Genomic DNA, 26,992 nt, shown 5'->3' on the forward strand with positions numbered 1-26,992 from the left:
GACACACACACACCCCACTGACCGTCTAATAAACCTTCATCAAGTATGTTCCCTCTTTTGATGAGGTAGATTTTGATGAGGTGGAGGCCAGACCATCAAAAGCTAGGGCTGAGACTTCTGTTTACTCTTTTGAACATAATTGGAAAATAAAAAGGCATGGGGACTCAGCATAGAAGGTCTTGGATTCCAGAATTTTGCCAGGGGCGTGACCTTGGATGAGGCAGTGACATTAAACCATCACTTCCGTACCTACAGTGTGCCGGCACTAACAGCTTTACCTACATCATCTCAAATCCCTTAACAGAGCCAGGGTGCAAACCCAGGCCTCCCAACTCACCTTTTCTACCGATCACCCATTTTCTTCACTTATGAAATGGAGATAATATTTCCTACTTCGCATTATGAGGGTGAAATGAGATAATATTCCTAACCCAGGAAACCAGTGTTAGCTGAAGGCTTCTGTCTCCCAATCCTCTCTCCTATAAAGGTGAAAAAATTGTGAACGATCAAAGCTAAGCTGCCTGGAATCCTAGAAGCTTCTTCTGGGTCACCCATGGTGCTCCAGTACAATGAGGCGTGGAAGAGGAAGATGGACAGATTTTATGCACCAGAGGTCCTATTGCCCATCCCACCCTTTGATCTTCAGGAACTCTGGAAACACAGTAGACTCTGCAGACCACAGGATGGAAGTCTGTCTCATGAGCGGTCTTGGAGCAACAGTGCAGACCGAGTTCAGGCTTCTCAGGTTCTCCCCCAGAGACATGGGCAGGGGGAGTCCCAGGACACGCCCGCCACCTCGCTGTACTGCTTGAGAAGCTGGGGCTCTCCACTGTTCGCCACCCTCGGGGCATGTCCCAAAGTCTAGCCTCATCCGTTCAGGAGCTCCCAGTATGGAAGTGAACTGACCTTGCATCCCCAAGACCCCGATGCCTCTGCCCTTTCCCGCTCATGCCCACACGGTCCCAGAGTGCTCACTCAGCTGTCCCTTCCATGGCTGCGTGTCCAGCCAAGGCAACTGCAAACTCATTTTCACCTTAGTCCTAGAAAAACAGACCCAGAAGGTGAGTTCCCTTTACTCGTCAGGGAGACCCAGGGAGCTGGCTGGGATGGGGCTGTGTTTTAGTAGGCAAATGCACCGGTGTAGACAGCATCCATCTCCAGGAGTGCTGAATTCCCTGACCTGCCTCCTTGAGCCTCTAAAAATGGAGGTAAAGCCTACACATGAGCCCTAACTGCAATGTGTGATCCTGAATTGGACCCTGGGATGTGCTCCATGAAGAACATTAGGGGGGCAATTGGCAACAACAACATAAATGTCCATTAGATAAAAAGTATCATATCAATATTAAATTCCTGACTTTGGTAATTGTGCAGAAAATGTCTCTGTCCTTAGGTTACACACAGTGAAGTATTTAGGAGTAGAGGGACACAAGGGCTCAATGGTTCAGGAAGAAACAATGTGTATATATCAAGGGTGGAGGGAGCAAATAAAGCAAACGTGCTGAATGTGGGCAAAGGCTCTAGAGAGTTCTCTGGGCTATTCCTGTAACTTCTCTGCACACAGGGACTGGTTGAAAGAAAAAGTTACTTAATGCCACTGAATTACACGTCTTAAAATGATTGCAATGGTTACTCTCACGGTATGTGTATCTTAAAATTAAAACAAATTTAAAGTAAAAGAGAAGACCGTGGAAAGAGAAGGTGCTAAGAGAGCCTCAGAGCTTCTCCATCCGCTGGCGGTCAGCACCTCACACCATCTTTCTCCCACCGTCTCCAGTACTCCCAGTCTCCGCAGTGATAATGCCAGTTGCTGATGTCCTAGCACTTACACCGTATCAGGTTTTCTTTCTGTGTTTTCTATCTCTTAACTCATTTACTTTCCACAACAACCTGATGTTATTGGTGCTGTTACTGCTACCTGCCTTTTACAGAAAAGGAAGGACACTGAGGCACCGAGAGAGGTTAAGGGACTTGCCCAAGGACACACAACTAGTTATAGATCCCTGTCTTTCCAGGCACCTGGTCATCATCCGCACACCCAGCTTGTCACCCGATTCTGCCAGGCACTTCCTAGATCCCTCTCTTCTCTCCATCCCCCCAGCTCATCCCTTCTTCAGTCCTCACTGTCTCTTACCCAGACTAGACAGACAGACTACCGTCATTGTCTCCAGATAATTCCCTGGCCCCTGCCTCACTCTGTTCTTATTTATTTATTTGACAGACACAGATCACAAGCAGGCAGAGAGGCAGACAGAGAGAGAGGGAGGTGGGGGAAGCAGGCTCCCTGCTGAGCAGAGAGCCTGATTCGGGGCTTGATCCCAGGACCCTGAGATCATGACCTGAGCTGAAAGAAAGGCCAATGAGCCACCCAGGCGCCCCTTCACTCTGTTCTTTAAACCAGATGCCAGGATGTTGTTTCTGAAATGCATCTCAAAGCAGGTCACTTCCCTGCTCAGAAACCTTCCACTGGTCCAGAAGATGAAACTAAAGCACTTTCACATGGCATTCGAGAACTTTCATAAGCTGTCCCCTCTGTAGTTCCTGCCATCTTCTCACCACCCTCTCCACAAACCCTGGGCTCCAACTAGTTCCCATCTTTTTCCCACTCCAGTGTCCATGGGGACCTGACTCACTCATGAGCAAGTGGGGTCCTTGCAGCAGGGATCCTCAATAAGCCAGAGACACCATCTTCGAAGAGGCTATTTGGAGGGTCTGTGGGTGGGTGACTAGGTTAAAAAGGCCCCCAGGCGATTCGGCCACACTTCCCTCCTCCACCTCTTGAGAACCACTGCAGCTGCTTGGGATTCATTCCCGGGTCCTCTAGGGTCTCCACAGCCTTGCTCTTGCTCTGGTTCTGCCTGGGATGCTCTTCTTTGCCTGGAAAACTCCTACTTATCCTTTAAACCCCAGAATAAATGCCCCTGGTCCACAAAGCCTTCCTTGGCAACTCCAGCCAGAGTTAATGTCTCTTCCCTGTGTGTCTTCACCCTGTGTGCATTATTACCACAGCTCCCACTTATTAGGCGCCTACTATGTGCTATAGGCACCATCGTGAGTACTTGACATGGAGCAACCTAGTAAGTCCTCAAGTAACCCTGAGAGGCAGGTTATTTGTATTTTCTAGAAGAGGACTCTGAGGCACAGAGAGGCGAGGAACATTGCTCAAGGTCACACAGATAGTAAGTGGCAGGGTCAAAACTGCAACTTCAGGGCCTGCCCTCATGTTTTTCCTCGAGCACAGACAGAACCGGTCGTAGGTCAGTGTAGTCTCTGCTACCCCAGTCCAGCCTCCTTGTGGGTCAGGTGACAGGGGGCTACTCATTCGGTCACGCTTGGCACAGAATGGACAAGGCAGCAAGTTTGTTAAGTGAATGAGGGGAAGAGAGAATACAGGAACAGGAGCAGTGGGAAGCCTGTCTGTGTTTTGGAGCCAGCCCTATCACCAACCACGCTGGAGCCAAGTCACTTGTCTCTCTGGGCCTCTCTGCCTCTTCTGTAACCACTTGCTAAGTAAGGATCACATCAGCCAAGGTGCTCTATGAGTCCAGGCCCGTAAGATGTCCTGCCAGTGACTCCGTGCCCCCTGTGCCTTCTGCGGTGGCCTGGGTGCTCCGGGCCAAGCCTCCATGACAGGGAGTGAGGACAGACGTCGGCTGTGGTCTCCAGATCGTTCTCTGTCTCCGGGGACGGGAAGAGACAAGTGGGATAAAGGAGGAGTTCCTGAAGCTGCTTTCCCAGGAGCCACAGGATGAGGCCAAGAGGGCGGGGCTGGGCTTGAGGTCACGGCTGGCCTCAGTCAAGGGACTCTGACAGCCCAGTCAGTGAAGAGCTGGGCGTGTGCCACCCGTCATCGCGCTGAGAAAATGACAGAGCCCCGGGCCTCGCGGCGCTGCCGACAGGAACCCGCATGCGCCTCAGACTCAGGGGGGAGGATTGTGAGGCTCTTTGAGGATGGCAGCCCACGTCCACAGAGGGCCACACCGACCCGTGCGCGGAGAAACCAACCGAGAACAAGCAAAGGAGCCACTGAGCACCTGCTCCACTCCAGGCCACGCCCCCGGACCGGCCACGCCCCTCGACCAGGCCACGCCCCTCCCTGCTCCGCGGCCTCAGAGCCCTGCCTGCTAGGACGCCTGGGGCAGAGTCCAGCCCCTGCCCTGCCGGGTGGGGCCCTCCACCTGAAACTGGGGCTTAGACCCTCCCTGCCCCAACACCGGGACAACGCCTAGTGGCTAAGATCTTTGATCACACCTCACTCACCCTTTTCACACAGGGTGCAAGCCAGCTCCCCAGCTCAGTCAAGCAGCGTTTTACAAACCATCACAGCCTGATATATTGGAAAGTTACTCAGCAACGATTAATTGTTGAGGAGGATGGGGGTGGAGGCAATTCCAAGAATATTTATATTTATTTTCTTCCTTATATGTGTCTCTAGTTCTCAGTTCTTAACAATGAACGTCTGTGTTCTTCATAATTGAAAAAAAAAACCAACACAATGGTTATTATTATTTTTTAAAATATGAACTTGGGGCACCTGGCTGGCTCAGTTGGTAGAGCCTGTGACTCTCAATCTCAGGGTCATGAGTTTAAGCCCCGCGTTGGGTCTACTTAAAAAAGAAAGAAAGAAAGAAAGAAAGAAAGAAAGAAAGAAAGAAAGAAAGAAAGAAAGAAAGAAAGTTCATATAACATGAACTTTGGAGTCAAACCAGACTGGCAGTCTTAATTTAACTCCATCGTCTCAAAGGAATCAAAGACAATATATGACACAAGGTCAGTGCCCAAGTGTGCTCCTCTCTTGCCTTCTGAGTCTCAGTTTTCTCATTTGTAAAATGGGGATGATCTCACTGGCCTTAGGCTTGTTAGGACACCAGAGGCCACCACATACCTAAAGAGATCCTGCAGAGTTAGCACTTGAGAAAGGTCATTCACCCCCGCCCCGCCTCAGGTCCTAACGCAGTGCAGTGGTTAGCAATGTCTCCATGTCTCCAAGAACTTGGAGACTCTGCTCCATGGCACAGCCTCTAGCTTGTTGTCTCTGGTTGAAGCTGAAGAGATAGACGCTTCCCTATGGTCAGGGTCAGGTCACTGAAAATCCCTGCCCTTTGACTACAAACATTTCAGAGTTGAGGAGAAAGAGGAAAGGTGGAAAACACTCACTATTTGAGGGGAGGTTATGTTCCTCTTAGAATTTTAGGGGGTCAGAGTCCCACCATGGGCTCAGGGGGACAGGACTCACTCCAATGATGGCTCCAGCCCTACCCTCCTGGCCTTCTCATGCCTGGGACACACATGCCTGGGACATCCTCATGCCTGGGATTCCTCAAAGTCCAGCCAAACCCCAAGGGTGGGTCACCAGGGGTTGGGCCAACAGCAACACACGGTTGACCTTGGGTGTGGGCCAACTCTGAGTCTTAGCCGCACATTGTGGAATGCAAGCCTCCTCACCGGATTGCTCCTGGAGCTTGGCTGGGGCACCTCAGGTTGGGCGCAGAGCTGCAGGGGGTAAAGGAAATGACCCTTAAGCAGATTTAGAATTGGCTATGATTGGGGGAAATCACTGTAGGCTGGGGGAGCAGCGGATGGAACCCTAGAGTGAAAGCCACAAGGAAACCCTTCCAAAGTCCCCAGCTGGGTGAAGCCCAACTAGGTGTTGCTCGGGTTTGAAGAGCAGTGTGAGGGGAGGGGGTGCTGGCCAGGAGCAGGAGGTAGAAGGTTAAGAAAGGAAACTGTGTGTTTTCCACAGAGCAGCTTCTCTAAAGTGGGGAGCCAGTGAGCATTTTATCAAAGACCTTGATTTCTTCCTCTACCCTTTGTCACAGTTCAAACACTCTCGGGGGTCAGAGCAGAGTCTCCACTAATGAGGCCATGTTCCTCCGAACCCACCTGCTATCTCAGACTGCTCTTGAACGCAGGGCCCCGCCTCTGCCTCTGTGTCATGAGGGCTCTGCTCTGGTTCCCTACGGGGTGAAGAGTCTATGGGATCAAGGGGACATGCCCTTAGAACCCATACCACCCCCTTCTTAACCTTGCTCCAGGCACCAAGGCCCCTAGAATCCCCTGCTTCAATGGTCCTGAGCCCATTTCTAGAGCTTCTTCTGCAGTTAGTCCTCCTGAGTGCAGCCCACGCTGGGGGTACGCATATCCCTGAGCCCATAGTGTGGTCAAGGGGGTGATACTTGTGGGTAGGATGAGGGTGTAGACCTTCAGGGTGAGGCCCTCATGGTGAGGGAAGGAGCCAGGTGCGTAGAGCAGGCAGCAGGCTTCCATGCGGACTCCGTCTTGTTTCGGGTCTCTGACACCCACCCCATACGAACACACAGTGCTCCCTCACCCCGCAGCCCTTCCAGCTAATGTCAGCCACACGAATCAGTCAAAAACCAAAAATGACTGTCCTGCTTGGTTCACCCTAAGAAGCTCAAACCCCAACCCCAAAGGGAGCGTGGAGTTTGAATTCAGAGATGAGCTGAGAGGGGTTCGAGCGGAAGGCAGAAATCCAGCTGACTTTGAGCTTCCAGGAGCAGAGGAATAGGGGGAGGGAACCAGAGCCCATGGAGCTTCCTGCCCCCAGCCCAGCCTGCCGCCTCCCCAGGCAGAGCCAGGATTGCCTGACTCACAGGGTGGGGTGACCCAGGGAGCTCTCACCGCCTGGGGCACCCCTAGGGACCTGTCCGTCCAGTTTCCCTATATTTGCCACATTGGCATTTAACTGTTAATTCCTCACATGCGTCACCCTGGGTATGGTTTGATTCAGAGCAGGGGAGGGCAAGAGGGAGCCCCAGAGAGAAGGACAAGCTTCCCACTACTGGCTGTTTGATCAGCTCAGCTCTGGAAAGCTTGGGCAAGCTCTGGCTTGAGCCTTGGGCCCGGCCTCTTCTCAGGGGTAGCAGCAGTAAGTGGGGAGAAAGGATCCTTCCTCCACTCAGCCTCCACTTCCTCCACTGAGTGGTGTGGACCGGACTGGACTGGGAGGAAACCCGGGCTCTGGTCCCGTCTCTACCTCTGTTGAGCTGGCTAACCTGGACCCTTCCCTCCCTAGGCCTGGGTTTTCTCATCCTAATGAGTGCCAAGGTCCTCCCCAGTTCAGAAGTTTGGTGATTCCGATCCAGTTCCTCTGAGCTCTCGGAGCAGGAAGTAGGGGGGCTGGAAGGCAACCTGTGGCATCTGTGGAAAGACAGCTCAAGCAGTGAGTGATCCGGATGTTGTGAGGGGCCTGGCTTCTTGTAGGGGCTTCCTGCCTCTCCATTAGGACTTATATAACACAGACAGTCACAGCTTGGGAGACCCAAAAGGACCATCTGGTGTAACCCCCCTGAATTGGGTGGGGACCCAGGGGCCCGGGGGGAGGAAGGGCTGCCCTGCAGAGCCCAGACTGGTGCCAGCTCCCCGAGGACCAGTTGGGACCCATCCCAGTTCTTTCCATCCAGAGGTTCTTTTCAGCCCTGGCCTTTGGCTGCCAGCTGCCTGAGAAAGTATCTCTTAGTTCTCTGTCCTTCTACCTCAGCTCTAGTGAGGAGGCTCCAGGAAGTGGTCAGAAGCATCTGCCCTTGCCTTGCGCTGCCTCCTGTCGCCCTCCCCGCCTTGCGCCCAGCCCTTTGCAGGCTGGGGTGAAGGGCTGACAGTGAGGGTGCCTGCGAAGCTCGAGGAAGAACATGGGCCTCGCTGGGCCTGTCACCTGGTTTCTTGGGGCGCTGCTGCCCAGCACTGCTCCTGCCCCAGCGAAGCCTGGCCTAGGAGGTGGCTGTGTATGGTATGGGAAGGGAGGACAGGGAAGAGTGAGACCCGCCCGCCCAGGACAATGTCAGCCAGGGCTTGGGCACAGGCCCAGCTCCCCACCCACTCTAACTTGGCAGGCTGTGGGGGCGGGCTGTGCCCGAGTGTGTATCTACGTGTGAACCCACACCCACAGGGAGCTTCTGTCCTCCTGCTTCTCATTCTCCCAGCCTCCTGCCCCAGATGGAAGAAAGTAAGGACCTGGCCCAGAGCCTAAGGGAGAGGAGTCAGATTCCCCTCAACCCAGGTGACGAAGGATACTGAGGTGGCTGTGTATCTTGTGACCCGAATCAGGAGCACAGGGCTGTCCCCAGGCTAGGAACCGTCAGGCCGAGGGTTCCTGATCTAAAGGCCCATCATAGGTGGGCTTCTGGGGGCCTGAGAGGGGCCTCTGCTGAAATTGTAAGCAAAACTGCATAGATGTGGCTTATAGCCTCATCGGGGTCTCAAATGGGTCTATGACCCCAAAGAGGCAAGAGACCCGGGCCTCCGCTGTTGGACAGAGGGCTTCAGAGAGGCAGATGAGAGAGATGCAGGTGGTTCTGCAGGCTGGTGCTGGAAGAGAAGAGAAAAGCTTCTAGATTGTGCATGGAAGGGAGCATAGGAGGGCCTGAATAGAACTTGGACCCTGGAGCCTGGCTGTGGGGCTCCAAATCCCAGCTCGACCACTTAGGAGCTGTGTGACCTTAAGCAAGTTACTCTCCCATTCTGTGCTCCAATTCCTCTCCTGACAGGGCGGCTCTGTGGACTCTGTTAACACACCGGAGACACCTGGAATGGTGCCCGACACAGAGTGAGCGCTCCGTCTGTGTGTGCCACGATCGCAGGGCCATGCCACTGGATGGGACCCTGCAAGCCGCAAGGGGGACTGGCTGGGGAGAGGGCCCCATCTCCTGACTGGCTTGGAGCCTGGCCTGGAGGACTGGCCCCTCCGAAGGCAGTCTTGGATCTGCAGGCCTGATCTGCCAGCCAAGCCCATTCCAGTGTCTCCACCACACCCACCCACCTTCTGCCTAGTCTGCCTGTGCTCTGGGGAAGGGCCCCAACCAGAAGGGGTAAGGCAGGAAAGCTGGGACAGGCCCTAATTACCGCAGGGACCCAAGGGGGTGGGTGGGGCAGAGCATTTCCATTTCAGCCAATCCGAGCAAACTCGGCTGCATGGCAGGAACTAATCCTACAGCGGCTGGAGCCACTCCAGGGGCAAGGGCCCTATCTGAACGACCAGAAGAGGTGCGCGTAGGTCAGCCCTGGGCCCACACCACTGTAATTCTGAGTGTGTGTCTTGGGGGTGCCTGAAGGGAGAGAATCTAATTCACCTTCAGCAATAGAAGATCCTGAAATTATTTCATCTGCATTTACGGCCGCAATGACCCCTGTAACACTTTTATACATCTCTGGAAATAAAGTTAGAGGCTGGCTCATTTGCTTCTTACCTTTTTGTTGGTGGTGTTGTACTTCCTATATTTGCCTATAATTTCCACAAGTTACTTTTATTTTTTTTTATTGTATTTATTGTATGTATGTATGTATGTATGTATTTTTTGAGAGAGAGAGAGAGAGTGTAAGGGGGGAGGGGAGGGGCAGCGGGAGGGGGAAAGAGAGAAAACCTTAAGCAGGCTTCATACCCAGCACAGAGTCAGATGTGGGGCTCCATCTCAGGACTCTGAGATCATGACCTGAGCTAAAATCTAGAGTCGGACGCTTAACTGACTGAGCCACCATGAGTTGCTTTTATAAGCAGAAAACAGGGTGAACTTGCATTCCCAGAGGTCTGTGCACTCAGCCCTCCACCTCCGGGCCTCGGGGAATGCAGCCAGAATAGAAGACTCCGTGTCTCCCATCTAGAATCTCAGGATCTTGGTGAGGTTGGACAAACCAAAAAAAAAAAAAAAAAAAAAAAAAAATCAGGTGACGGAGAAGGAGGGGGTTGTGCCAGACAGCGCTAGCGACCAGAGGGCACAAATCCTCAAGGATGCCAGTCATAATATTGTCCCAGCCAGGAACCAGACAGACAAGCCTGAACCTAGAATCTAGACTCTAGACCTCGGCAAAGCAGTCCCGGAGCCACTGGCCACGGTGAATGTCACTCATCAGGGATGTATATGTAAGTACAGTACATCAGATGTCAAAGACTTAGCATGAAAAATTCCCTTTCTGGAATTTCTAATCTGAATTTCTCATCTGAATGTCAAACAGCTCAGCAGTATTTTTTTAACATCAATTTAATATTGAAATGATAATCTTTCGAATATATTGAATTAAGTAACATATATTATTAAAATGAATCTTGCCTATTTCTATGTGCTTTCAATGTGGCTACTAGAAAATTTTAAATGACATATGAGGCTTGCATTGTATTTCTGTCGGACAGCACAGGTCCACACTGTCCCAGAAAACCCTGGAACACGTCTCACAGTCAATAGAACCTATCAGAGAGCAGTGATGTTGAGTCTGTGTCCCCTTGCCAAAAAACTAAAGCCCAACCACGGCTCCAGAAGGGAGTTTTTGGTTTCCTGCAGTTTCAGACCCACGAACAATCCTGTCCCAAATGCACTTCTCCCAGGGGTCACGGCTATTTGTCCTTTGAGACAGCTCAGTTGTTACCCTCTTCCAGGAAGCCCTCCTGACCACCTCTGTGGCCAGATTGGCTGCCGGTGCTCTGAGTTATGTTCCAACAGTCTGTTTACTCACTCTTGTCCTTCCCTGAGAGCAGCAGTGTGGGCTCTGTCCTCTCTGTGTACCCGTGCCCAGTGCAAGGCCTGGCACAGAGCAGGCAGTGGTCAGTGCTTGCAGAACAGGGAGAAGAATCCTGCTTCGCTAGAGGGACCCATCACTGCGTTGCCTCTGCACACAAGATCCCCATAACCTCTCCTCTAGTTTCAACTCGGAGGAGCTGACACCCTTAACCTCAGCCTTCCTGCCATGAGTCTCAGCCATGCCTCCTCCCAGAAGCCACCCTGGGTTGGCATCAGGAAAGAAGGGAATGAGCAGAAGGTGAGATGTCCACGAGGGCTAGGGCAGCAGGGGCTGCCTCCTTTATGGCAGCCGAGGTGGCCCAACCAGAGCCGACCCCCAGACCCCAGTCCAGAACCATACTTACCAGCGGAAGGAAGGTCAGGAGGGGCCGGACTCTTGGCCGAGCTTTCAGTGTGGCTGTTCCTGACTCACTCACAGAGTCAAACCGATTGTCTCCATAATAGATAGCACCTGGGGGAGACAAGTGCAGGAGACCATGAGCTGGAGATCAAAGGCATGTGGGACGACTGAGTTAATCCACCCCGCAGTTCCGAGGGAGGAGAGCCAGGCCCTGTGGTTGGTCCATCTGACTCAGCTCCTCGCCTCTTACACAATAAGATCCTGTCAACGGGGTGGGTGCTCAGGGGGCCCACTGCAGTGGGGTTGGGAGCGACGCCAGGGGGCTGTTTCCTGGGGCCTCCTGCAGCGTTCCCAGCTTGCCCCAGCAGCATGTTCCTCCTGATTCCCGTATAGCTCCTGAGTCTACACTTCGACAAGTCGTCCCTCCTTTAGGGGCCCTGAGATTGTGACCAATGCCCCAGTTAAAGCTTATCTCTGAGCGAGGGAGGAACGCAAGGTGGCTTTTCTCTCAAGTGTTTAAATTTCTAATCTGGAACAAGCAGAGAAGATGAGGTCACCTGCTGCCCCCAGTGGCCCAGCCCCCACCTTCAGGACTCTTCTAACTCAAGATTTCCTTAGTCCCGGAAACCATCAATGTTTGTGAGCATGGCTCCCCTTCATTGTACCCTTGAGGGCAGAGCAGAAAGAGTGGGACAGTAGGGTCCATGTGATCTAGCACAAATGCCAGCTTGGCTACTTACTGGCAGTGTCATGTAACCTCTCTGGGCCTCAATTTTCCTATCTGTACAATGGGAGTGATGTTAGTGCCGACCTTATAGAACTGTTGTGAGGAGTTAGTGTGGCCCACACATAGTAAGAGCTCAGCAAATGTGGTCACTTCCCCTGTAGGGGGATGATACAAAGACCCTTCTCTTCCTCTAGTTACTGGGTCTGTATTCTGGGCTGGCTTTCTTTCTTTCTTTCTTTCTTTCTTACTTACTTACTTACTTTCAAGATTTTATTTATTTATTGGAGATAGAGAGCACAAGCAGGAGGAGAGGCAGAGGGAGAGGGAGAAGGAGGCCTCCCCCTGAGCAGGGAGCCCGCTGTGGGGCTTGATCCCAGGACCCTGGAGTCATGGCCGAAGCTAAAGGCATACGTTTAACTGACTGAGCCATCCAGGCACCCTTGGGCTGTTTCTGCAATAGTGGGGAGGCTGTGAGAAGCCATTCACACTTCCTCAACCAATCTTCCTCATGACCCCTAATGCTCATTGATAAGGATTTCATAGTCTGTCCCAGGTTCACACTGTCACCTCCTAGAAGCAGGGGTCACTGTGGACTTCCTACTGGGTTGGTCATAAGCAGGGAGGGCTTTCACCCCCTTAACAGGGCACGAGGGACTTTTGGTTCCTCTATAGCCAAAGGGGAAAGAGAAGAAAAGTCAAAATCCCAAGGAACCAGAATCCTGTAGCTGGAACATTGAATAAATCATGATTACTCTTCCCGTTGGACGTGACTCCAGGAGCAAACTGCAAGAAAGCCAGAAGATTTACTCAAGAGAGACTGGGCTTGTTAGGGAAGTCCTGAGATCAGAATACATTCACCTCAAATTCCCACACCTACAGCCACACCCCCTCTCGATGTGAGAATCTAGGGTTTTGACTGTGACATAAAGGCTCTTGAGAACATCACAGCAGCTGGACCCAGAGCCCTTTGCGTGCTGCCCCTCCAGGCAGAGAGTGACTGGAATGTTCAAGATGCTCCACCTCTGAAAAGGGGCCAAAAGGATGAGTTCTCTGTGTGTGCCACAGTCCCCAGTAACTCCAGTTCCCAGCAGGGCCCTGCCCAGCACACTCCAGGAAGACATGGCTATCCAGTCCCTACCAGGCGCCACACCTGAGCCTGGAGATCAAGATGCCAGGGAGCAGGTTGGGGGGCGGGGGGGCGGGGAAGCATAGGAGTACAGATCTGGCCCAATCAGAAATTACAAAAGTGGAAGATAACAGGAAAATCCCGACAACAACGGCTCTTGCTAAGGCCCACCTGATTCTCTCTGGCTTCTAAGGGTTTGCATGTTGACACCAGGATCTCCTGGGACATTCCCCAGATAGTGGTGTGCGGACACCAAAGTCTAAATCCAACTTGCGTGATATGGCTGCTGGGCCCTTACTAGGACCAGGGTGGGTGGGATTAATGCAGAGATAGCAAGAGAGGCCGGCTCCCAGGCTGACCTTTTCTCTAATCATCTCATCTCTGCATTAGTGTTGGGATCTATGGGGCCTCCTTTCTACAGCCAAATTGTCCTAACATCAATGGCTGGTGTTACCGTGTGCCTAGGCGCTTTGGAAGGGAGCACCCTGGCAAGGGGATCACTGGGACAGCAGTAATAATATAGTAATGGGTAAAACTTACCGAGCACTTTTTTTTTTTAAGATTTTATTTATTATTTGACAGAGATCACAAGTAGACAGAGAGGCAGGCGGTGGGGGGGGAGGGAAGCAGGCTCCCCGCTGAGCAGAGAGCCCGATTCGGGGCTCCATCCCAGGACCCTGGGATCATGACCCAAGCCGAAGGCAGAGGCTTTAACCCACTGAGCCACCCAGGCGCCCCTTACCGAGCACTTTTAATGGGCCGGGCGTCTTGCACATTATGCATTCACTTATTTTTTTAAACAGTTCCATTTTAAATTGGGACAACCATCATCGCAATTGGGACAGTCATCATCCCCATTTTACAGATGAAGAAACGGGGGCACAGAGAGGTCTAAGAACTTGCCCGGAGCCTCTAAAGCCAGGATTTCTGCTGCAGGGCTGATCTCTGAACCATGACCTGTCCAGAGTAGGGAATCCTAATCCCACTGTTTACAGGGTGGGGGGTTAGGGGCGGGGTGGGGAGCTATTTGGGGGTCAGAGAGTCTTGGCTGTGGCCCTGGAGCAGCTCTGGGGAGGGGTGGGAGAGGAAGCTTGCCCAGGCAGTGCAGAGCCCAATCTGACTTGCATGTAGGTGCAGGGGCTCTAACCACCTCACAGATTCCACAGTTCTAACTGCCTCATAGATCCCGTGACTCAGCCCTGACTGGGAGGCACTGTCATCTTGGTTTGTGGTCATTTTCAGCGAGGGAACCCTTTCTAAAAATACAGTCCATCTCTGGGAAAGCAAGCAGCAGCGAGAGGCTGTGCTTGAGGCTCTGGTGGCTCCTTCCCCACCAGGGCACTTCCGGGCAATCCAGTTTGGCTCCCCAGGACTAAGAGGCATGGCTGGGGTCAGGGCAGGGAGTATGGTGACAGAGTCGGAGCAGTGTGAGGTGAGAAACGGTCCACTGGCCACGGCTGGCTCTCAAGATGGCAGGGGCCACGAGCCAAGGAATGCGGTGGCCTCTAGAAGCTGGAAAAACTGAGAAAACAGACTCTCCTCTACAGCCTCCGGGAAGGAGCAGAGTCTCACGGACACGTTAATGTTAGCCCCGTGAGCTCGGTGTCAGACTTCTGACCGACGGAACTGCAGATAATAAATGTACGTCATTTGAAGGAAAACAAAACAAAACAAAACAAAAACAACGTGTGGCTAGAACCTGCCAGACTTTCCCTGGGCCCCTCGTGCCTGGGCTCTGTTCCTGACTGAGGCACACCATCAGGTGAGGCAAGAGGGGCCACCACCACGAGCTGGGTCCTCCACGGGTTCAAGGTCAGGGCTGGGGCTTTCTAACCCTCAAGACCAAGGTCCAAACTAAACAGAGACAATAGAGTCCAACTTGGGGCTTTTCCCATGGAAGTAAATGAACTGGGCTCCAGTCACAGTCTCAGGGGTGCTAGAATGGAGCTTCTTGAGAAGCAGCCCCCTCCTCACCTGAAGAGGAAAAGGAGGGCCAGGCCAGATCTTGACGAGGGACAGGGAGGTGAGGAGGTGGAGGGAGTGACAAAGAGGAAGCTGGACATCTCACCCTCTGAGGACACGGTGAGGCTGCTCAATAAGAAAAGATCCCAATCTACTGTCTTGTCCACCCCAAAACCTGGAAACTCCCTCTGCATCTGTCTTTTTACTTGGCACCTTGCCCACCAGAAGAGTCCTTGGGGATCTTGAGCTTGCAACATGGCCCAGAGGGACACCGGGAACATCCCAGCAGGATTCAGAAGGCAGGGAAGTGGAGAGAGCCACCAGGGACCTAGAAGCTTCCCGAGAAAGGGGGCATCTTCAGGAAACCCTGGGGCCATTCCAGCAGCCAGGTAGACTTAGGAGGCGCCAGGAGCAGGGTCTGAGCAGAGCCAGAGCCCCAGGTGGACCATAGCCCCATCAAGGCACAAACAAGCATCTCTGCCTGGCAAACTCATCTCAAACGAGCGCAGTGATAAGGGAGGAGGAAATTCAGAGCTGCCTCCCCATAACCAAACCCAATCTTTAAAACAATCCCAGCTTCCCCCGCAAATGAAATCCTCTTCCTGACAGGCCTGTGCCCAGGATCCCTTTGCATTTGGTGACATTTCTCTCTCACAGATGGACGGGAAACAAAGGCAGCTTTTCATTTACGCTTCCTCAAGGATCTGAGTTCACGTAAATCCCATCTCATATCCAGAAACCTGGTTCAAAAATAACCTTGGTGGCCTCATGTGTTTCAGTGTGAAGACATCCCCTCGGACCTCAGGCCCCAGCTCCCCAGCTGGGGGGGGGGGCAGGTGGTGCAGGGGCCCGGGCTGTGGGTTTAGGAATCAGCAGAGCCTGGTTCCAGTCCCGGCTCCATCACTTATTCACTGTGGGGCCTTGGGCATGTTTCTAGGTCTCTGGGAGGCTAGCCCTCATCTTTGTAACTGTGGGTGATGATCCCGACTTGGGGGGCGGGCTGGGTGAGGCTGAGTGAGAGACACAGTGTACAATAGGTGAGCACAGCACCTAGCAGATAATTTCTGCTCAGTAACCATCATCATCGCCACCGCCCTCATCATTCCGCTCCCTCTGCACCCCCCTGTAGCTTGCTGGGGCAAGGGTTTGGCTCTGAGCTCGAAACACAGCAAATTAAGGGTAAATAGCTGTGCCCCTGGGTGTGAGCCATGGGGAGGCAGGTGGCCCTTTGCTCTCATGTCGGGGAGAACTCTGAATGCGGACATTTGGGGCTGCTCTTGGCAGATGGGAAGACAGAGGCGCCGTGTGGGCGGGGCAGGCTCAAGGTCACAGAGCAGCCCCTGTGCCAGGACCCAAACAGGGTGCCTGACTTGTAATGCTGGGCTCTGGGCACAAATGATGTGTGCCTTACATATGGCACATGGCTTGCTGCCTCTCCCCAAACTGGTTCTCTTGGTGTATGTGTCTGTGTGTGTATGTGTGTGTAAGTGCAGTGGGGTGGGTGGGGTGGCCTGCTTTGGGGAAGCTGAGGGCTGGGCCCAGCTGCTGCCTCCCTCCCAGCCCTCCCTTCCTCCCCTTCTTGCCAAAAGGAGCAGCATCTCACTGGGTCTTTGGCATTTCTTTTCTCCCAGAGTTCTGGGTCGAAACTCCTTGCCCAGCCACAAAGCAGCCATAGATCTCCTTGGAGGCTGAGGCTTGGGACCGTCCTTTAGCTCTTTCCCCAAATCCTAGACAGGTCTGAACTAGAGAGAAAATTAATAATAAAAATGCAAACGTCTAACATCTATTAAGCAAGTATTACGAGCTTGGTGCGATTTGAAGTGCTCTGTGCATTCTTAGTCACAAACCTTGGGAGAGGCACTCTCATTATGCCCATTTTGCAGATGAAGAAACTGAGGCTCAGAGAGGTTAGGTCCCTGCCCGAGGGCCCACAGCTGGTGAATGAAAGGGGCCAGGATTCAAGCCCAGGCAACCTGACTCTAGGACCCTCTGACCACAGCCAGAACAGCAGGGAAATAAATGAAGGGGTCTGGCGCCTCTTTCCTCTGTCTCCTGTTTTTCCAGACACTCAGAATGGGGTGCCACCTAGAGGAAATAAATGGACCTAGGAATCAGCTCTGGGGTCACACGGTGGCTCCTCAGTGTGTTGCCTGAGGATTTGGGGGCACTTTCTCGGGCTTCATTTCCCCACCTATCCAATGGGGACCATTACTCCTATGTTGCAGGAAGCCTCCCACAATCAGAGGGAAAGGAGCTGGCAAGGACAAGAGGAGGGCTGGGGTGATGGTGTGTGGCCCCAAATTGCCGGGAGCCCTCAAATGGCCCCAAGTGCCCTGGCCCCAGGGTCTAATCCCAGGGGCTTTGGAGGGGTGGTGCTGTAGCTGAGGGAGTTTGTTGCCTTGACATAGAATAAGCCAGAACCCCCAAACCGAACCCCCACCTCCACCCCACGGAGATGGAGCATCCAGTCCTTGGTCACTAAGGAGCCCCAGCCTTTCAGGGAAGCAACAGGTGGGCCCCACAAAGGGAACACACAAATGACATTAATGAGGCCCTTCCTTGCTAATTAACAGGTCCACATGACAGAAACCTGAAAAGGCCAGTCTGTCCCAGCAAGCCCCAGCAGGCCTGACCCAGGCACCAGAGAGAGGCCTTTGTCCAAGGGCAAAGGGGACGCAGCAGGTTGGGCTGGGCCTGAGCAGGAAGCCACAGGTAGAGTCTGGAAGGGGGTGGGAGGTGGGGTGGGGGATGGAATTGGTGGGGACAGAGCGCAGGGGCCTTGGGGGCGGGGCCTGGAGAAGGCCCCTCCTCTGACCTGGCCCTCTGCTTCCTAGTTCGGACACACTGCTCAGAGTACAGACTCACCCAAGGACTTCACCTGGGGACTCGCTGGAAATGAAGTCTCCCCCATTCTGAACCGACTGCGTCAGAATCTGATCTTAACAAGGCCCCAGGCAACTGGATGCACAGCAGCATTTGAGCTGCCCTGAGCCGAAATGACTGAGTCTTTTCACCTACCCGCGCCTTTTAACTCTGTTAACATATGGAGTTGTTTGTTGTTGTTGTTGTTGTTTTTAAGATTGTATTTATTTATTTGACAGAGAGAGACACAGCGAGAGAGGGAGCAGAAGCAGGGGGAGTGGGAGAGGGGAAACAGGCTTCCCAACAAGCAGGGAGCCGGATGCGTGGCTCAATCCCAGAACCCTGGGATCATGACCTGAGCTGAAGGCAGACCCTTAGCTGACTGAGCCACCCAGGCACCCCTAACATCTGTAGTTTTTAGCATGGTGCCTGGGTCAGTAAATAACTGATAATAATAATAATGATTATATTATTGTTACCGCTGCTCTTGTGTCTGCTGGAGAGAAGGGGTACCCCGGAGCTGGTCTGCTGTGGTCAAGGGAGAGCCTGGCCTTCTGGAGTTGAACCACAGGGACAAAAGGAGCTTGGGTAATGGGCGTGTATGTGTGCACTGACCTGCCAGCTAACCGCAGTGAACCTCCAGGGGACAGGAGGAAACAGCAGTCTCCTTCACACCCCTGCAAGGCCCAGGCCAGCTCTTGGGAGGCTGGGGCCAGCCTGGCCCAGGCAGGGACTAGGCGCTCAGTTCTAGGGGTTCACGGCTTCCTACCTTTCAGTCTGGCCTGAGACACAGGGTCAGGGGCCCCCAGGAGCGGGGACACCAGAACCACCAGCCAACCCTAGGGATCATTGGGGTTCCCTGGCCAGGACCTGGCTTCAGTCCCTGCACATTTATTTAGACCTGTAGGAAGTCCTAGCCCAGTGATTCTGAGTGGGACCCCAGGAATCTGCATCTGTAATAAGTGTCCTATGTGGTTGTGACAAAAGCAATTTATATTTGCAGGAACAAGGCAAGAAAGAGAGGATGACCCATTGCTGGGGTGGGGTGCGGTGGTGGGGAATAAAGAAGGTGGGCTAATTCATCCAAGAAGTAAGGGAGGAGTCCAGAAGGACAGACAGCCTTGTTTCTGGCTGCAGCAGCCGTCCCTGATCACGGAATTTGCAAAGATCCACATCTCTGCCTTCTCAAGCATTTCGAAAACAATTGCGTGGCCTTTTAAGACCCCTCTGTGGGCTGGTGGGTGGGGAGCAGGAGGCTTCATTCGGATTGCATCTGCATTAAGTGAAGCTCTCCCAATAGTTATTAGAATATATGTCAAGGAAATTGTTTAAAGAAAAACAGCGGTCACCGCTTTCACATGACTGTTTGCATTTTACCCACTGCACCCAGCCTACCCTTATGCAAACAGATTTTTAACATGCTATAGCCACAGAGCGGCGAGTTACCCCTTAATTCCCATCCACACCTCTGGATTGATATCCCCCCTCCGTTCCTCCACACCACCCCCACCCCGTTCTCTAGAGCGGAATACCGCAGCATCTCAGAGAATGCTGCAGACTCAGGGATCCTATGGAATGCTCATCTCAGCCCCTTTGAGGCCTTAAGATGGCCTCAGTTTCCTCTGGTCTACAGCAGTGTTAGGAAGAGATGCTGAAGCTGGCAAGGGCAGGAAGCGCACAGAGTGGAAATGACCCGAACATAATAAATCATATAGTAGTCATCCTATTTTTTCTGTGAAGGTCCAGCTAGTAAATATCTTGGGCTTTGTGAGCCATACTGTCTCTGCTGAGGCTACGCAACAATGCTACTGCATCATGAAAGCAGCCACAGACAATATGTAAATCATGGGCATGACTGGTTGTTTTAATAAAACTTTATTCGTGAAAATAAGCCAGGGGCCAGTTGAGCCAGGGCTATAATTTGCCAATTCTTACTTTTAGGGCTTTTCCTTTAAAGAGTCTTCAAACCACTGCCATGTACAAACCTCAAGCAGCCATTCTCCAGACCATCTAGATACCATCTCCATTTCACAGAAGAAAACCAAGGCCCAGGGAGTGGCTAGCCTTCACTTTATAGACAGAGGCAGGTCTGGTAACTCCATCCCATCACAGAATCTCCAACACTGGTCCCTCCTCTCCCAACTCCTAGCACATGTCCTGTTCAGCAGGGAAGAGGCCCTGGGCTACACCCACTGACACCCTGGGGAACACCCCGGAAACACTGGGAGACCATCCCACTGGGTGCATGTTGTTTTCCACCCCTCCATGTGCAGGGCGCGACCAGGCTGAGTCGGCTGAGTCAGCTAGAGGCCCAGCCCTGCCCTGGGAATGGGAGGAACTGCCCCCTGGGCTTCAGCCTTGCCCAGGCTGGTGAAGGCTGCAGCTGGCCGGAGGTGACAGGGAACAATGCCTCTGCTTCGCTCACCAGAGGGACCGATCCCTACCAGCAGCCTGATTAGTGCAGCCAAAAATACAGAGAAGGGTCTAAGACATTTCTGAGGTCTCGCCTTAGGAAAGCAGAGTGTGTGTGTGTGTGTGTGTGTGTGTGTGTTGTGGGAGGGGTGGTGGGAAACATGTTCTCACGCAGGTGTCCCTCAAGTCAAATTCACCTTTGAATCTCACTAAGTTAATTCAGCAAGCTGGCTAAGAATGTGGTCTCTGGGGCCTGGCTTTGGGGTTCAAATATCAGCTCTGCCTCATGAAGGAAGTCTTGCGGTAACTGAAGGGTTCTCAAACCGAATTGTGGTGATGGTTGCACAAGTCAGTAAGTCTAACAATCATTGAATTGTATACTTAAGAAAATCCTGGTGTGGCCATGTAAAGCTGTGTGACTTTGGGCATGTTACCTAACCTCCCTGTGCCTCAGTCTCCCCATCTGACAAATGGGAATTATAGTATTTGCATCACTGACTACATGGAGATTGCTAGATGAGAAGGGTCCACCCAGTCAACAACGTACAGACTTTAGAATGGTACCTTGCACCTAGCAAGGGGTCAGTAAGTGTTTGCTACACAAGCGAGGAGAGTTATTCAGGCCTTGCAGAGTCAGTACACTCGGCAGTTAGTAAGTTCCTAAATTATGCCTCCACATTGCTCTGCCCCTCCTAGGCTTTGCTCCTGCTGTTTACTCTGCAAAATGCTGGATGCCCTTCCCTCTCAGCTCAAACCCTAGTTCCAAGGAGAGGTCATCTCTCTTCTCCACCCCTTATGCCCTCCATTTTTTAGAGCAAATGCTCAGAACGGTCTAAACAGCCTATGGTTAGCTTTGTTCATCCACCGGTCTGAGATCCTTGGGCCAGAAGTTGTGATACCTTGTTTCTCCCCCTCCTGTCCAAGTGCCTTGTGTCCCCACTCTGACAACGTGGGTGCTGAACTGAAACCAACAGCAGGTATAGGGGGTATAGGGTGAGTCTATACCATCTTCTTGTAGGTCATGGTACAGTGGCCATAAAGGTCAGGGGAGACATTAGGGTGACAATGAAGGAGGTGAGCGAGAGCTTCAGCTCATACACAAGAAGTGAATTCCTGTCCCCATCGCACTGGTTTCCCCTCAGTTACTGAGGGTATAAACTGCAAAAAAGATGCAGTGGTGACCAGATGACCCACAGCTGGAGCACCAGGGCTGGGCTGGCTTGGTGAGTCCAGACGCCCTGACTCAAGGCTCCCCAGGCGGCTGCCTGTCAGGAGGGACTTCCCTGGCCGCCACTGTCCCAGCTTGGCCTCTGGGACCTGAGCCCATAGACAACACCGGCCCCAGGCCGAGCAGGCAAGAGCCTGTGACCGCAGGAAGGGACTCTGGTGTTTTGCACCCACTGGTCATCTCACAGCAGTGAATTCGGTTGATTTTCCCTGGGCCGCCCCTGTGCAGAGCCTAGCGTGTCAGCACCAAGAAAGCAGCCCCTCTTTTTGCCTCCCCGGGCCAGGAGCTGAAGGGCCACCCCCTGGGCCTCGGCTGGGGGGAACAAAGCCCAGTAAGACTTTCTGACGACAGTAACTCAGACGCACTTTTCACCGGAGGAGGTAAAATAATCACCTCGGATGAGCGGCCAGGGTCAGCGGCGAGCGGCGGGGGCCTCCCTCCCTCCCAGTCTCTCTGCCCCCTCGGCTCTCTCCCGGGACAGCCAGCCGGGCCGCCTTCCCTTCCCGGCAGCGCCTCCGCACCCGGGGCGCAGGTCGCGGCGTGTTCCTTCCCGGCCGCGCCGAGCCGCGCCTCCCGCGCTCCCCGCCGCCTCCCCCGTGGCCGGGAGGCAGCCACCCCGCGCGCGCGCTCCTACCGAAGTCCCGGCTCCCCTCCTCCGGGGCCTCCTGGGTGAAGATCCAGGGGGGGTTGGTGGCGTAGAGGGAGGTGCTGGGGGGGTTGGCGTGCTTCTTGCCAAAGAGTTTGCTGAAGGTGCCCTGCACCGTCTGGTTCTTTTTCATGCTGCCGCCGGCCGTGCGGCACCGGGGGAAGGACCTTCCCTCCCCCGGCCGTGCCCTGCCCCGGACCCAAGTCCGCACCGGCTTCCCCGGGGGCCCCTAACAGGCCATGCCCCCCGCCCGGCTCCCCGCCCGCGCGCACCCGCGACAGGTGCTGCGGGCGCCGCCGCTCGCCTGCAAATGCGAGCTACCTGGACAGGTAAGAGGCTGCTGCCGAGCCCCGGCCCCGCCCCGCCGCCACCGCCAGGGCCGCCCCGCCGCCCGACTCCCCCGGCTGCATTCCTGCCCGCCTCCTCCGACAACAGGCCATTGTTGGCACGGCCCGGTGGGCTGGGGACCTCGCCCAGCCCACGCCCAGCCTGGAAGACGAGCCGCCGGCCTCCCCCGGGTCCCCTCCTGGCCCTCCTCCTCCTCCACCCCTCTTCTCCCAGGGCGAGAGAGGAGGCGGGCTAGCTCCCTACTCCGGAGGAGGTTCACCACCAGGTCAGTAGGCGCGCTTTGGGCCCCACACTGGGGCAATGGCTGGCCCAAGCGGGCACGTTGCGGGCCTTCCAAGATGTGGGCCGTGAGCCTTCAGTGGATATAAGGAAGTGCCCATGCAGAAGAAAAGATAAAGGAGGGAAGCAGTGAAGGAGTATCCCTAGCTGATGACAGAGGTGGAAAATAGCTACAGTGACCCAGCTCCAAAGAGAATGCAGGACGCCTGAATCTTGGCATTTTTTGTACAAATTCTCTTTCCTTTTCTGTGAAGTGAAGTGAATATAATTTGTAGAAACTCAAGGTGGGTTAAGTAAATACAGTGTTTAAAAGCTCAGGGTGGGTTGAGCCCACTTAGGGTTCAGTTGCCTCTCCCAGGAGAGGAGCTGTGGCCCCTTAAGGGACCCGGGAGGACATTCCTGGCTGGGGTGGGCGGTGGCTGCTGCCCTAGGTGGGGGGAGTCCTGGGAGTTGATGACTGGGAGACCATGTGCAAGGTGCTGAGAGTAGGGGACTGGCAGGCCAAGGAGTTGGACTTCCACGCTTCCTGGCAGCGGGCGTGGATGGCTGGGTGGGGTGACCAGTCCCAGACAGTCCCTGTATTTCCCGTGAGTGCCCCCAGACGGTTGTATTTGTCCAAGTCTTTGTACCAGAGGGGGTTCCCCCTAAACTTTTCATTCTAAAAAACTTGGAAGACTCGTAAAATGACCACCTGTATACCTTCCTCCTGGATTGTCAATGTGTCACCACATTCGCATGCATGCCCTCTCTACACACACACACACACACACACACACCCCTTTATTTTTTCATTTTCATTGCTGTGGGTGGAAACTTGCAGATACCCTGGCCCATCCCCCCATGCATACTTCAATATCCAATGCCTAAGAGTCAGGACATTCTTCTAAGTGACCGCAGTAGCTACCACACTGAAGTATTAAAAATTTCCCAGTTATCCCTCAAATGTCATTTTTGTTTATTTTTTCCCCCAATCCACAGTCCAGTCAAGAGCCACACATTGCATTTGCTTGTCATGTGCCTTTAAGCTCTGATTTAGTACCACCCTTGCTTTTGTTTTTTCAGGACAGTGGCTTTTTTTTTTTCTTTTTTAAGATTTTATTTATTTATTTATTTGACAGGGAGAGAGACACAGCGAGAGAGGGAACACAAGCAGGGGGAGCACTGAGCAGGGAGCCTGATGCGGGGCCGGGGCTGGATCCCAGGACTCCGGGATCATGACCTGAGCTGAAGGCAGTCATGTAACAACTGAGCCACCCAGGTGCCCCTACAGTGGCATTTTTTTTTTTTAATTTTGAGAGAGATCACAAGTAGGCAGAGGGCAGGCAGAGAGAGAGGGGAAAGCAGGCTGAGCAGAGAGCTAATGCGGGGCTCAATCCCAGGACCATGGGATCATGACCTGAGCCGAAGGCAGAGGCTTTTACCCACTGGCCACCCAGGTGCCCCATACAGTGGCATTTTTTAAAAGTGCTCTTTACTTGCTCCAGGTTAAGGGACAGGATGAGCTGGGTTTTGGGGGCTTCTGGCTATGAGGTCATTGTCTTCCCAACAGGAGGGAAGAGACTGAGGAACAGATGGGCTTGTGTTGGGGGCGGGGCAGGAGTTTCTTTAGAAACCCTTGTGTTCCCCAAATGTTTTTGGTTGGAGACACACCTAGGGTCAACCCTGTCTCACCCCAGCCACTCCATGGCACTCCTGAAACCCACTGCTGTTCATTCAAGGAGCAGTTATGGAAGCTCTCCCAACTGCCTAGTTCTGGGTTGAGGGTTTCGAGGTACGCAAGAATATAAGAGCATTATAGAGGCCTTATTTCTACCATGGAGGATCTTGGGGTCTCAGAGACCCCAAGACGAGGTGTACATGCTCTGAGGTGGTAGACCACGACGACTAAGTAGAACAGGGATTGCTGCCACTCATACACATAGCAGGAATTCAGAGGAAGGGAAGTCAGCCCGGGCTGGAGAAGTCCAGGAAGGCTTCTTAGAAGACTTGAGACTTGAGCTGGCCTGTGAAAGATGACAAGGATGTTAACAGGAAAGGGAAGGACACACATTACCCACATGCACACACACCCATACCAACCATCCCTCCACCATCCTGTCTCTGCAGCATGGTTCCTCCCATCGTCCACACGCGGAGGGCTCAAGGGAAACCCAGATGCCCTATGCTGCCCTGGACATCATGATAAACTGCCTGAGGGCTCTAGATACTCAGGCTTGAGATAGAGGTTTCTTGGAGACCTTGGAGCCATGAAGCTCTCCCAGCTTGGGTAGCTCCTGGGCTCTTCTGCCCTGAACCAGCAGCCCTAGCAGAGCCGCAAGGGAGAGGCTCCATTCATATGCAGTGCTCCACTACAGACCTAGTGTTCTAGAGAACTGCTCTGTGCCAGCTGTGGGCTGTGAAGGATCCGGATGGGTCAAAGACATGGCATCAAAGTTCATGTTGCTTTAGTCTATCTGGGGAGGCAGAAGGAGACAGGTGGAGAGATGAAGAGGGGAAGTTAACGAGGAGGAGACTAAGGGGGCAGAGGTTCAGAGCAGCAGCAGTGGAGGTGGGGGCTGGAGCATCTGGGGAGGGCATGCAGGAGGCATGAGGGACGGGGCAGGAGCTCAGCATGGTGGGAGCTGGGAACTGGGGTGGTGAGAGCCAGGTCACGGCAAGGTTGGCCAAGGTATCACGGGCTTCAAAAGACCAGTTGGTAAGATGGGAAACAACCCAAATTTTCCATCTGGAGATGACTGGTTAAGTAAATTATGGCACGTCCACACAGTGCAACTCTAGAGGTGTGAGTCAGCCGACTGTGTCCAGTTATCTCTCAGATAAACTGATAAACTGTTGACAAAACGGTGTGTGTTGTTTGCTACTATTTGGGGCGAAATAAGTATGATTTTATTTGTTTGTATGGGCACAGAAAAACTTTGGAGAGACCTTACGAAACTAATAGAAGTGGTTACTAGAGGGCGGATATGGGGAGAACTGGGCAGATTGGGGGATAGACGTGGGAGGGAGAACTTTGACCGAGTACCTTTTTATACTTTTTCATTTTCCAACCATGTAAATGTATTTGCTCTTCAAAATTAAAGAAAAAAGTGTGTCAACTGTACTTCAATTAAAAATAAAGAATAGGGTGCCTGGGTGGCTCATTTGGTTAAGCATCTGCCTTTGGTTCGGGTCGTGATCCCAGGGTCCTATGTCGGGCTCCCTGCTCAGTGGGGAGTCTGCTTCTCCCTTTCCCTCTGCCCCGTCCCCGGCTTGTGCTCTCCATCACTCACTCTCTCTCCCAAAGAAATAAATAAAATCTTTAAAAAAAAAAAAAGAAAAAAGAATAAAAAATTAAAGAAAAATAAGTAGGCGCCTTGGTGGCTCTGTGGGTTAAGTCTCTGCCTTCGGCTCAGGTCATGATCTCAGGGTCCTGGGATCGAGCCCCACATCGGGCTCTCTGCTCAGCAGGGAGCCTGCTTCCTCCTCTCTGCCTGCTGCTCTGCCTGCTTGTGATCCATCTCTGTCAAATAAATAAATAAATTCTTTAAAAAAAAAAAAAACCTAAAAAAAAAAAAGAAAAAAGAAGTAGGCAGAAGAGTCTAGAAGTATGGTCTATGAATAAGCAGCATCTGTATCACCTGGGAACTTACTAGAACTGGAGAATCTCCTGGAACTGGAGAAACCCCATCCCAGACATTGGGCAACCACTCTTGGGCCTCAGTTTGTTTGTCTGTCAAACAGGCTATTAATTTAAGGTTGTTATGAGATGCAGTGAGCTGATGGATTAAGGCACCCAGCAGAGGATGTAGGTTTTAACAAGGTTCCCGGGTGACTCAGGAGCATGTTAAGGTTTGAGGAGCTCTGGCCTAGAATCTGTGGTTACCAGGAGCAGGCACTGGTGACTGGTAACAGCTGTGGGGGTTTGGTTTATTTATTTGTTTTTGTTTTTTTTGTTTGTTTGGTTTTAAAGATTTTATTTATTTGACAGACAGAGATCACAAGTAGGCAGAGAAGCAGGCAGAGAGAGGAGGAAGCAGGCTCCCCGCTGAGCAGAGTGCCCGATGCGGGGCTTGATCCCAGGACCCTGGGATCATGACCTGAGCCGAAGGCAGAGCCTTTAACCCACTGAACCACCCAGGTGCTCCTATTTGTTTGTTTTTTAAGTAATCTCAACACCGAACCTGGGGCTCAAACTCACGACCCTGAGATCAAGAGTCGTCCACTCCACTCACTGTGCCAGTCAGGCTCCCCTATAGCTGTGTTTTGAGGATGGTCATCTAGCAGCAGGATGGGGGGTGATGGGAAGAAGGAAGTGGAGGCTAAGGGGCAAGGGGGAGCTGCTCAATTGCTCAGTAAATTGGTTAGTTAGTTAATAAAGCAGGAGAGGAGTGTGGGCAGGACTTAGTTTACTGGTGGTAGAAACAGAGCAAAGTTGTTAGTCTGTGGACATTTCTTAGGAAGAAAGGGAGGTCTTGATGGACTGTTTGCATATAGGGGAAGTGAAAAATGCACTGAGCTGGTTTCCTCATTTTTTTAAAAAAAGATTTTATTTGAGAT

General features: G+C 52.9%; 1 protein-coding gene across 1 annotated transcript in view; it reads right to left on the reverse strand.

Annotated features, from left to right (window-relative positions):
- Positions 1-22,137, reverse strand: part of LOC308344703 (uncharacterized protein C6orf132) — a 34,988-nt gene extending 12,851 nt beyond the window's left edge. The window contains exons 1-2 of the mRNA XM_080806449.1: positions 21,818-22,137; positions 10,871-10,977 (exon numbers count right to left, since the gene is read on the reverse strand). Of these exons, the coding sequence (XP_080662575.1) occupies positions 10,871-10,977; positions 21,818-21,962 (252 nt within the window). The 5' untranslated portion in view covers positions 21,963-22,137. The remainder of the gene's footprint in view (positions 1-10,870; positions 10,978-21,817) is intronic.
- Between the last annotated feature and the right edge of the window lie 4,855 nt (positions 22,138-26,992).

Source organism: Martes martes, assembly GCF_963455335.1.
Source record: "Martes martes genome assembly, chromosome: 6".
Classification (NCBI taxonomy): Eukaryota; Metazoa; Chordata; class Mammalia; order Carnivora; family Mustelidae; genus Martes; species Martes martes.